The sequence below is a fragment of the Quercus suber genome, unplaced genomic scaffold, assembly GCF_002906115.3.
Source record: "Quercus suber isolate HL8 unplaced genomic scaffold, Cork oak 2.0 scaffold_259, whole genome shotgun sequence".
In the NCBI taxonomy this organism is placed as follows: Eukaryota; Viridiplantae; Streptophyta; class Magnoliopsida; order Fagales; family Fagaceae; genus Quercus; species Quercus suber.
Genome location: NW_027069715.1, coordinates 745667 through 758141, shown reverse-complemented (window position 1 = coordinate 758141; position 12475 = coordinate 745667). Strand labels below are relative to the sequence as shown.

The 12475-nt window shown below is 33.7% G+C and overlaps 1 protein-coding gene across 2 annotated transcripts; it reads left to right on the top strand.

The window, feature by feature from the left end:
* The first annotated feature begins 1363 nt into the window (after window positions 1-1363).
* Window positions 1364-2834, top strand: LOC112040657 (B-box zinc finger protein 23). Of its 2 annotated transcripts, none has more exons than XM_024073543.2 (2): window positions 1364-2150; window positions 2316-2542. In XM_024073543.2, exons 1-2 carry the CDS (start codon window positions 1581-1583, stop codon window positions 2424-2426), a joined length of 681 nt encoding a protein of 226 aa, XP_023929311.2. In that variant the 5' UTR covers window positions 1364-1580; the 3' UTR covers window positions 2427-2542. The 2 variants fall into 2 exon arrangements, with proteins under 2 accessions (XP_023929311.2, XP_023929310.2); XM_024073542.2 differs by having other exon boundaries at window positions 1372-2150; window positions 2399-2834.
* The last annotated feature ends 9641 nt before the right edge of the window (window positions 2835-12475 follow it).

Here is a 12475-nt window from a genome sequence, read left to right as displayed (position 1 = left end):
ATTTCTAATAACATTATTTAAGTGTTATGAAAATACATATAAATAAAAAAGTATTGTGAAAATAATTTTATAATGTTTATATATATATATATATATAGATACACGCAGTTTTTAATTTTATTTATTTTGTTTTTTATATGAAGAAAAATGGAATCAGAAATTTATTAACCACGAGATAAAGCAGACTTCTCCGAAGCCACAGCCTCATTTCCAAGCTACATGTGGGACTCATAAGCAGCCACCACACATCAGTATTCTCTCTGCTTTGGGAATTGAACTTTGACACTAAAAAAAAAAAAAAAAAGGCGCACCAACAGACCAAACCCTACCCTACCCCGCCTGTCCCTGACAAGTCTTGATGCACCGAACCTCATACCATCCTCCTCCTCCACCACACAAAAAAAAAAAAAAAATTCAATTCAAAATTTGCTTTGCTTTTCTACCACACAACTCCACGTCCTCAAACAAAGATTTCCTAACACCAATTCGCATCCCCACGTTGGACAACCCACGTGAAGAAATTGCCACATCACTATAGCTTCTTCTATTCCCATGCTACCTTTTTTTAATTACTTTTTATCATATCACCTTGTTATGGTTGCAGTTGCACCACATCTCACCAGACCTAGTGCACCTTTCCCTGCCCATACATTTTTTTCGGGACCTATATATTATTATAGGTATATTCCCAATGTTTTTTAGGGAAAAAGAAATAATATTATCAGCTAATTAAATCGGACAAAAAAATAATTAAAAAATAAAAAAGAAAGAAAGAAAGCAAGCAACATATCTACACCGAAAAAGGCGTGGACAAACGTAGAGGGTAGGACCCCTATTGATTTTTCACGATGCGTATAAAATCACAATCAGAGCCCAGGTGAGCGTCACGTGGCTTGTGACCCGGTTGTGGATGGGAAACATCCACGTGGGATAATCAGAATCTCAAACCCCAACAGTAAGGCCGACACGTCATCGCGTAATCCCAGGGGAAAAAAAATATCTTGAGAGAGAGAGAGACGATCTATCTATCTAACTAACCAAAAAATAAATAAATAAAAGAGTACAGTAAAGTATTTTAAAAGTCCTTTCAACACGCAAAGCTCTCGTTACCATGACGCGCGACACGTGTCATTAATTCACCAAGTATTTTGTGGTGGTCTTTGGAATTGCACGGTACTCAGTACCCCAAATAGCTATCATCCACTACGCATCGTCTCACAGTTCACAATTGAACCCACCAATAGTTCGTTGCCACGGAAGTTTTACAATGACGTGGCTGTGTACTATTGGCTGTAAGATTACAGATATTAATTCTTTTTGCGCAGGGAATCAAAGTTGAGTCGCTTTGATGAAGCAACAACTTGGAGGGGGGGAACTGGTACAGATATTTCGTCGCACGCTGCAATAGTGAAATTACTAAAGTACCCCTAGGTCTTAACCCAATTTAGTGAGAAAATCGCGTAATTTATCTCTAGAAACAAGGGCAGTTTCCATAAATCCCTACAACTTGCACTTTCCCTTCTTTCTTTCTCCAGTATTTCTTGCTCCTCTACGAGAGAGAGAGAGAGAGAGAGAAAAAAATGGCGAAGGGTTGCGAGCTGTGTTGGAAAGCGGCGAGGATGTACTGTGAGTCAGACGAGGCGAGCTTATGCTGGGACTGCGATGAGAAAGTTCACGGTGCCAACTTTCTTGTGGCGAGGCACGAGAGGACCTTGCTTTGCCAAGTCTGTCGGTCTTTGACACCATGGAAATCCTCTGGCCCTAAGCTCTGTCCTACAGTTTCTGTGTGTGAAGCCTGCGTTAACAACAGCAGCAACGAATGCCAGCGTGGCCAGGTCTCTGAGAGTCAAGAAAGTATCAACGATCATGATGAGGATGAAGACGAAGATGATTCTGATTCTGATGATGAGGATGGAGATTATAGTTTTGATGAGGATGAGGAATATGAGGTGGAGGAGGAGGAAGAGGAGGGAGAGAATCAGGTGGTTCCGTGGTCCTGTGCTTCATCGCCGCCACCGCCACCGCCACCGCCGCCGCCGAGTTCCACGAGTAGCGAGGGGGAGGAGGAGGAGGAGGAGAAAGAGGAGTTGTCGAGTACGGCTTTTTCGACATTGAAGCGAGCGCGTGTGAATGCAGATCTCGATTCTGATGTATGTGTTTTTTTCTTTTTCTTTTCTCTAATTTGTGTTTCTGTTATTTTTAGAATTTGGTTCGTTACATTTCGCAACGAAACCGTCAGAAAATTTTTATTTTAGGATTGATTTTAATTTTAACTTTAATTTTTTTCCTGTTGCGTTTCTTTTATCATTTCCTAGAATTTCTCGGCAACCAAACAGATATTTGTTAGGTTTTACTTGGGAGTCCAAAAATTCAAGGCTGTGAAATATGGTTTGTACAGGATGAGATCGGGTGCTCTACATCTCTAAGGGCCACTGGAGCTTTAGCCAATGAGGAAGCGAGCTCTTTGGGCTCATTGAGGGCACGGAAGCAGCGAAAAATAACCACCGAAGCGAACCAATCAGAAAAAGGTCGAGAAGAGCCAAGATCGACGGCGATCATAAACTCGCTCAAGAGACTCCAAAACGACATTGCCATTGACGGTCAAGATGCGGCGGCTACTGTTCTCAAGCTGAGCAGAGATCAGAGCCGCTAATTTTGGAATTTTATTTTATTTTTGTTTACTAACTCTTTTTTTCTTTTTTTTTTTTTTTTTACCACAAGTTTTAAGGAGTTTTTTTTTTTTTTTTTAATCTATATTATATGGTATGAATTAATTTTTCTGCGACTCCAAATTTGTACTGGCTTGTATATAAATTAGTGCGGATTTCACCTAATATTCCTTTTGAAAGTTTTTATTATGTTTATTGGCATTCTTTGCAAGAGTAATAGATTATTTGTATGTACATTAGAAAAAGTCGTTGAACTAGAAAATTTGTTTAAAACCTCATTAAAGATTAGGGATTGGGCATTTGATTTGGGTTGCTTTGACCTTATTTTTTGGGATAAAATAAAATGTCACATATAACCTGTTCCTAAACTAAAAGCTAACCCACATGGGGTTCTTTGAGTAGATATATTGATTTGTTTCTCCTATGTGGGGCATAATTACTATTGGTGTCACGTTGATGATTAAAAATATATATATATTGGTGGGTATTAGCCATTGGATCATAAAATTGTCATCATGGCCCTGTACAAATTGTTATCATGGCATGCTTTATAATATTCACAAAAGAAATAAACTTTAATGATATTTGTACTATTATAAGGATGCATATCCTATTTTCAAGAGCGAATTGTAGTTTGTGGGTTTGGTTGTTTCTGGTAAAAAAATTTATAATTAAATAAGAGGTTTGAAATTCAATTCTTGTCTATACTAAAATTTGATTGATATTTTGATTAGATGAAGAGTGAATGTCATGGATTGAAATTATATTAAAAAATAAATACCAAAACAAAAAAAAATCGAATTTTACTTTGGATTCGTTATTATTTTTGAACCTTTAAGATAATTGTTAACTAGCCGTTTTAGAAGAGTTTTAAAATTATTTCTATAGAAAATATTAAAAGTTATCAAAAAATTAATTATTTTTTTAAAAAAAAATTTAAATAGTTCATTAACAAAAATTTTAAAGTAAGAATAAAAGACAAATTTAATTAGAGCATTTGTTAATTTTTTTAAAAATTTATTTTAAAATTTTTAATATAATGATTACTTCTCGGTCATAAATTGTATTTGTTATAATGGAATTTCGTGCGTTATATTATTATTGAATCTTTTTTTTTTTTTTGAAGAATATTATTATTGAATCTTTGTGGTCAATCCAGATTAATATTTTAAGAGAAGGGTATTAAGGTCAATGACTATGAACGATAAAATTGAAGCTGTTTAATAGAGTTCAGCTTTGACAGGTTTTAGACTTTAGAACTCCTCTATTTTGTCCTTGAAAGGTTAGCAGATATTTTAGAGAAGGTGAAGAAATACAGATCACAGAAGACGTAAGATGCGCAAAATTGTGTGGACTACATTTAGCGGTTCGAAACTTGTGGCTCTTTCTTGGTTCTGGGAGGCATATATTTAACACGGTCTTTATATGGAGTAGGAAAGGAATGTTAAATGTATGGTCGATAAAAAAAAGCCATTTTAAAAAGCAATTGCGTCACTCAACGTGGCTACGTTTTACTGTCTTCATTCGGTTAGTTAGGGATATAGATGTCTTTTTCTTAGGGTGTCACTTTGTTTGTGTCGACAATCATATTTTCAGAAAAAGACTTGTTTTTTAAAGTATTTTTTTTATAAAAATATTTTATTTTATTATGTTTGATAGCAATTTTAAATGATTTTAAAAAAATGGTCTATTTTATTTAGTTTGTTTTGAAATACAGTAAGTGAAAAACAATTTCTAGAATATAAGCTGTGGGGGAGGATTTTTAGTCCTGGCCACCCGCAAGCTTGATTGTCCGCTTTGAAGAGTCAAGTCTACACGGTTTTGTTCTCAAGCGATATAGAAAACTTTGAGTGCAGTCTCACATTAGCAAGAGAAGCGTCCCACTCATGCCTTATAAGTGCTTGGCACAAGCATGAGTGTACCACTACTACGTTTTTTTGTGGAAGAGGATTTTTAGTCTTGGCCACCCGCAAGCTTGATTGTCTGCTTTTAAGAGCTAAGCCTACATGGTTTTGTTCTCAAACGACATAGAAAGACTTTGAGTGCAATCGCAGAAGCGCCCAACTCATTATAAGTGCTTGGCACATAAGCCATAAGCCATATTTTTATATTAACTAAAAATAATTTTCTTTTGATTCATTTATTTTATACTATGTTTGTGACTTTTTGTTTTTCCTTTTTTTTTTTTATATATATATATATATATATATATGTCTTTACACAATGTTTTCATCAAAACAAACAAAACAATACATTTACATATTTAGTATTTACATTAGCTCAAAAGATATTTATTGATTTAATAATTAGTATTTACTTGTGAATTGTGACGGTATGAATTTATTGATTTGTAACATTGATAAAGGGTGGCGAAGGAAAAAGATTTCTAGAATCAACATGTTATTAAATAAAGATGTTTATGGAAGTATGTGGTGAGTCTGGTGACACATTTACATCCTTTGAATTCTATATCAAGGGACCTCCCAACACCAATCCTTTTGATCTGATCCCATTAGTTGTCTTGTTGTGCCTCTCCTTTGTAATTTCAAATTTTCAAAACCAAGAAGCTGCAAAGAGAGGTGGTCCTCCCATAAAAGATCAAGACAAACTAATGGTCAACCTGAAATTGCAGGGATAACAATAACAATGGTATGCTATGCGTGATAAATGGTATGTCTATAATATTTTTAGAATAAATTTTAAATAATAAGTTGTTATTAGTTGTTACAAATAAATAAAAAAAATAATTTAAATTTTAAATTCAAATTAAAACTAATAATAATTTTTCATCTATGATTTATTATAAAAATGTTATAAACGCAGTACATTCTCACATCGATAGCAATAGCCAATAGTATTGCATGATAGCTATATAATGCATGTGGCTATCTATATCTGTGGGCATATGGGGTTTCTCTTTTTTACCAGACCAGATAAGTGTATATGCCCGGATAGAGCACTTTTTTTTGTTTTTGCTTTTTCTTTTTCATTAAATACCACAAAGGAAAGCCAATTATATATGGTATTATCACAAGCCCCAATCATATTCATAAAAGTTTTTTCAGCAGCCAGAGATGCAAGTAACTTAGAGCATGTTTGTAAGGTGTTTTTAAAAAGCGTTTTTAAATTTTTTTCAAGACTTCTATAACTTAATTGACATTTTTTTTTTTTTAATGTTTTCAATTAAAATATTTAGTATTCAAATTCTCTTCTCTTGAAACTATTGAATTTATAATAAATAAATAATGTGTTTTCAAATTTCAGCACTTAAAATTAAATTCTTGTGAGACGTACCAAAATAAAACTTGTTTGATTCATTGTTTTTGAAAATTCATCTTTAAAATCATGTCTCAAATACATTGTGCAAATGAATTTTTAGAGAACAAATTTTTGGTGTTTTCAATATCAACTATTTGTTTTAAATTAGGTAGTGGAAAACTTGTAATAAGAAACCCAAAAAAAAACAAAAAAAACAAAAAAACAAAAAAAAAAAACAAAACAAAACAAAATCAAAAACACATTACCAGACATATTTGATATTAAAAATTATCAAAACACAATTTTTAGTGTACTTTAAAATTTTATCTAAAAGAAAGTGTATTTTAAAACTGTTTTTAAACCCTAACTTCGTACAAAATGGTTAGAGACACTGCAATGAATCAAACGTGTGGATCTTATCATTTTAACTTTTTGGAAATTAAAAAAAAAAAAAATATATATATATATATATACATATATATATATAGAGAGAGAGAGAGAGAGAGAGAGAGAGAGAGAGAGACAAAAGTACAAATTACACCCTATTAGTTTGATCACTTGTCATCTTGGTCATGTAAGTTTCATTTTGGTTATAAATTGACCCTAGTTCACTTTGGAGATCTCAAGTTAAAAGACTCCACTATAAAATATTAATGTTACAACTATAAGAAATCTTACCATATTCCGAAATGTCTGCCTACAATAAAACCTACTAATCTATCCAAACTCAACTCCAACTCAATTGGACTACTCTTTCTAGCAAATTTCTTCTATGCAAGAATCTCCACAATCCATGATTGACTCCTACAACAATGCTTGATTGGCGCAGATTGGTGCAAAGATCTTCGTAGCAACACACTTCAATATGAATCGGCAGCAGCTTAGTACAAAAACCTAGGCGCACAAAGTTGCAACAACTTCTCAATACAAATGTCTTCTCTCTATGTTTTGATGACAACCATAAATTATGGCTTATATATGTCTTTGAACCCTAGTACACAGATTCCAAGCTAGGCCAAGTCATCATGGGCAAGAACATACATATCCGTTTTGAAATCTCATAGCTCAACTAATCAAGAGATGTCAATCTAGGTATCAAGTTTCATTAAGTTTTGATTGATCAACAAGTATCGAGAGATCTGTTTCAACAGTTCTCTTAAGTAGTTTCGTGAGATGTTTTCAAGCGTCTTTAACATGGATTTTCATCCTACTCTAGACACTAAAATATTATGATTCAAAATACTATAAAGTACATTTTGGAACGTGTTTGCCAACATCTAAATAATATGACCCTAAACAATTACAATACTTTGTACTCACAAAACCTTTATAGATCTAAAGAGCTAGCTTTTGTACAGTAGCCTTTATTGCCTCTAAAATTTCATCCCAAAAAAAAAATGATTTATAAAGGTGCATAAAGTAGGGTTAAAACTTTGCAAAATTCAGATTGCAAATCCTAGAAATTTCGCTTGAGAAAAAAAATTTTCGCTTAAGCATAGCTCTCAAAAACAACACATATGATTGTGCTAATTTCAAAAGATTATATTGCACTCATTTCAAATCCAAATTAGATCAAATTTGTATCCCTTTTGAAGTTCCAAATGTCTATTTTCCAATGGAACAAGTTTCACTTAGAAATTCATAATTGTGCAAAAGACATGGGAAAAATATCAACTCATCATCTTTGAGAAGATCAAAACCATGTCGTCTTTGAGCAACTGGAATGAGACTCAACCCTAAAACACTTTTATTGATACAACACAATCTTAACATATTCGATTCTAGTATTTGTCAAGACATGTATGAACCCTAATACTTTGGAACATCTTCCGGTACTAGATACATCTCATGGTATTGCTTTGTTTCCATTCCAATAGTTTTTCATATTTTTTTATCCAAATTAGCACTATTATATTTTGAAATCCCTATCTCTAGTATCACTTCTCTTGCCACAACAAACAACTTGCTCTTATATCATAATGCATATGGCTAATGCACTCTGCCAAAGTCCCTGGTCTTGCCTTGATTTGTCAATAAAACTGAGTATTTCCCCACTTGTATGATGTATCTAAACTTAGCAAATGGATTCAGGTCGAGTTAATCAGGTTACAGATCAAATCATGTTTAGGTCACAAATGGGTCGTTCTAAACGGGTGGTGAGCAACTTGTGTCATTTGCATTACAGGTTGACCCATATTTTTTCACATGCAGATACAAATAATAATATTGTCTTTGACTTCCTTTCAATACAAATAAGAAAACAAATAACTAAAAATTAAAGTTAAATAATTCATAAATTCTTAATTTTACACAATTCATAGTTCCTTACTAATATCATCACCATTAAGGCAAAGCATGGAACCTGCCCAACCTGATAACCCACTTGACCCGACCGGAACCAAAGGGCTTTAGGCGGGTCAAGTGAACTCTTAGGTCAAGTTCAGGTCTTGCTCTCTTATATTTTTGGTTCTCGGGTTTAAATCGACTAGCTCAATCCTAGTTTTTTTGAAATTATATATTTTTATTTCCAATTATAAATAATATTCCTATTATAAATTTCATTTTTTTCAATTTAACACTTGACCTAATCTCCTCATTTAAGACTCTATCATCTTTTATACTTTCCATACTTTATTTTCAATTCAAATTTTAAATAAACCTTAAAAGGAAATCTCTTGACATCAATGACCCAACTTATTTGAGAAAATATTTAATCACTTATTAAAAACTTTCCCAATAGAAATGTCAACTTAAATTTGAATTTAAAAACTTAATTCTAATGGAAAGATTTTATCTATAGTCACCTCATTAAAGCCTCTGCAATTTTCAAATTGACAACTTGGGGACTTTTGCAGATTTGGTAAGTTTGATCAGGCTGCATCAAAAAAATCTGGAGCTTTTTGCCACAACGGCCTGGATGGTGTGGACGAGAAGGAACAAACTCAGAACTGGGGAATCTGCTCTACAAGCACAGAAAATTTCAGAAGCTGCGAGGCTATTCTTAGCCGAGTTTCAACAAAAGTTCACTTGTGTGGGTGATAGACCAACTCGGGCTCGGGTAAAATGGAAACCCCCTGGTGATGCTTCCTTTAAGACAACTTTTGATGGGCGGTATTTGCTGAGACAAATGAAGCGGGCATTGGGGTAGTGATAAGGAATGAAATGGGAAAGGTATTGGGAGCCTTATCAGAAAAACTTGCCCTCCCAGCCTCGGTGGAATTACTTGAAACCTTGGCTGCTAGGAGAGCTACTTTGTTTGTGGTCGAATTGGGACTTCGTGATTCCATCTTTAAGGGTGACTTGGAAGTTGTTATGCAGGCTCTCTCTCGAGGGGTTTCCCTTCTTTCTCCCACAAGTCACTATATTAAAGACATCCTATCTATTTTGGGTTCTCTCATAACTCACTCTCTCTCATGTAAGGTGACAGGGCAATTCTGTAGCTTATGTTCTAGCTAGGAGAGCAAAACAATCGGATCCTTTGTTAGTTTGGATGGAGTGTGTTCCTCCATACATTTATTTTCTTGTAACTGCTGATTTTCCATCTATTTAATAGACTGATTGATGTTGTCCTCAAAAAAAAAAAATTTAATTAATTCAACATTGACTAACCCAATTATATTTGGAAATACAATATGAATTTACCAATTTCCTTGTCATGAATTTTCACCGCATTGAATTTAAATTGAACATTAAGAACGAAAATCATGCATTGGAATGAAATAATATGTTTAGACTTTTTTGATATTATTGGCAGTACATTATATAAATAGAACTGTCACACTTGGAAACGGCAAAAGATTTAAATTGGGAAAAAGTTTAGCTCCAAATTGGTTTGGAATTATCCTTTAACCCACAATGTAGTAAATGAAGAAATTATTCCTATGTAATCTTAGTTACAAAAATTTTTTAATGAATAATGTGACTTATTTTAATAATATAGACATTGATAGTTTTATAAATCCCAAAGTAGTGCATTTGTTACTAGGGATAAATCTGATACTAAACAGATTGGTCTGGGCAAGGGGCAAACACTCTAGATGGAGGATTTTGAGAGGCAGAGCATCATGGAGGATTTTCCTAGTGAATAAAATAAATGTTAAAAAGGCATTTGCAGCTTCCATAGCGTCCCCAAACCTCCTTAGTAATAGGGAAATTGTATTTTCTCCCCCCCAGTTCTTCTCTCAAGACTTAATCCCTTGCTGTTCCATTTGTTGAATAAGGAATATTGAGGGAACCAAGCCTACATTTTTGCCTTAAGGCTTGAGGAACAATGAGCATCAAGCTTTATAGGGAACCAAGCCCTTATGACTTGGCGTTGTTGCTCAAATCTTCGCTCAATGTGTAGAAAGCTATGAATTATTCACAATGATATGTAATTCAAGAGGTGAAAGGGCTAAAAAATTGGTCATTCAAAACGCCCGAAGTGTTCCTCACGACCATGAAATTTATGGAAAAAACCTAAAAAATTTGGACTTTGAAGAAGACCCATCCAAATAAAAATCAACTTTATGAACCTACTGCCCATCCAAATTCCTTAATCTTGGCTCAATGAGTTTACCCTCTCTTAAAATTACCATGGCTTTAGAGTGGAGTTATGGTGTACCTTTATGATAGAATCTTTTTTTCCTCTCCCTTATGTGTATATGTGTGTGCTTGTTTCTAAAAAAAAAATCCTTAATCAAAATTTGGGGAGTGGGGATAGCAACTTGGCATATGCTAAGTGATATTTAAGGGGAAATGTAAAGAGATTAAAAGATTAGAAGTAGTTATAAGAAGTAAAAAACTTAAATGCATTGTTTTGAGAAATAGTTACATGGTAAAATAAATAAATAAATAATAATAGTGTTTTAAATTTTAAATAAAATAAAATAAAAAACAATAAAAATAAATAAATAAATAACCTCTCATATTATGGAGTGCTTACATGAAGAAATAAAAAACAAAACAAAATAAACTTGCTCTTCTATCGGTAAAAGGAGGACTATTCCTAACCACAAATCAACAAATTACCCTTTAAATAGCCTAAGAGTTGTTTGACTTGGTCTCTTAGGAGTAGACTTTATCCTTTTGAGGTAGTATAACATAGGAATTTCACTCATTTGAATTATATTTTGATAGAGACTACTCTCAAGATCTTCTACATTTGATAATTATTTATCATCTTCCATCAATGCAAGTAAGTGCTTGATATTCATTTACATTTATTGACTTGTATTTAATTATATATATATATATATATTGTTATATAAAAATTAAAAAATATAAAAAAAAAAAATATATATATATATATATATACACACACTATATGAGGACATTCTGGCCTTTTGCCCCTTTGGGCAAAAATATTTGGCATTATACCCCTGTTTCGAAACTATATAGGTGCGTGCCCTGTTTCGATACTCGATGACCCTAAAATCGAGTTACTTAAAGTACTCAATTGATTTAAAATCAAGTTATGACCGATCAAATTAAAATAAAAAATAAAAAATAAATTGCATAGAACTCGATTTTATGGAAATCGAGTTCCAAAACGCTACCATGGGGCTCAAAAACGTCACTATAGGGCTTAAAAACGCCACTATAGGGCTCCTTGAACCTGTCATGGACTAACACTTACAAAAAAAAAAATTTGCAGGAAAACGCCGCTATAAGGATCAAAAACGTCATTATAGGGCTTCAAAACGCCACTATAGAGCTCCTTGAACCTGCCATAGGACATGGCACTTAGGGAAAAAAAAATTTGCAAGAAAACGCTGCTATATGGATCAAAAACGTCACTATAGGGCTCCCTGAACCCATGGGACGACACTAAGGAAAAAATTTTGCAGGAAAACGCCGCTATAGTGCTTTAAAACATCACTATAGAGATTAAAAACGCCACTATAGAGCTCCTTGAACATTGTATGGGGCAATGACACTAAAAATTTTTTTGCATGGAACTCGATTTCTAGGAAGTCAAGTTCCATGCAATTTTTTTTTTTTTTTTTTAAGTTTGATCGGGCATAACTCGATTTTAGGGTCATCAAGTATCGAAACAGGGGCACCCACCTATATAGTTTCGAAACAGGGGCATATGTCAAATAAAAAGAAAAAAGGGAGTAAAGTGCCAGAATGTCCCACTATATGATAGGGGGTCACTCTGTCTAAGATCCTCAAGGGCAAAAAGATTTTGAAGGGCTTCCAGTTATGAAAATCTTGAATGAGACAGATACCCATTTGTTACTGAAGCCCATTTTAATCAGAATAGCCTCAAGGAAATTCCGACCCATTCCCTTGTGCCCATATCTAAGTTTAAATACCCCCAAAAAAAAGTCCCTTTTCCTTTCTTCTTTTCTCTCAAGAAGTCAAAAATCACATGCAATAGAGACCAATTAAAAGCAATAAAAGATTTGTTTAAAACTTTGAAGATATTACCTGAGTGGAAGACTGTTTGGACTATGAAAGCTACCTCCGTGCAGAAAGGGTCATAGAAGATGGTTGCCATTCCATCTGGGCCTATAGCCTTGTAGGACCCGTTTGACAGACTACTTCAAACAAAATGGTCTATC

Excerpts from the sequence above, each read along its gene's own strand:
- LOC112040657 (XM_024073542.2), top strand. The coding sequence starts at position 1,581 with ATGGCGAAGGGTTGCGAGCTGTGTTGGAAAGCGGCGAGGATGTACTGT. Across the intron at positions 2,151-2,398 it reads ATGCAGATCTCGATTCTGAT|GATGAGATCGGGTGCTCTAC; the intron begins GTATGTGTTTTT and ends TGGTTTGTACAG.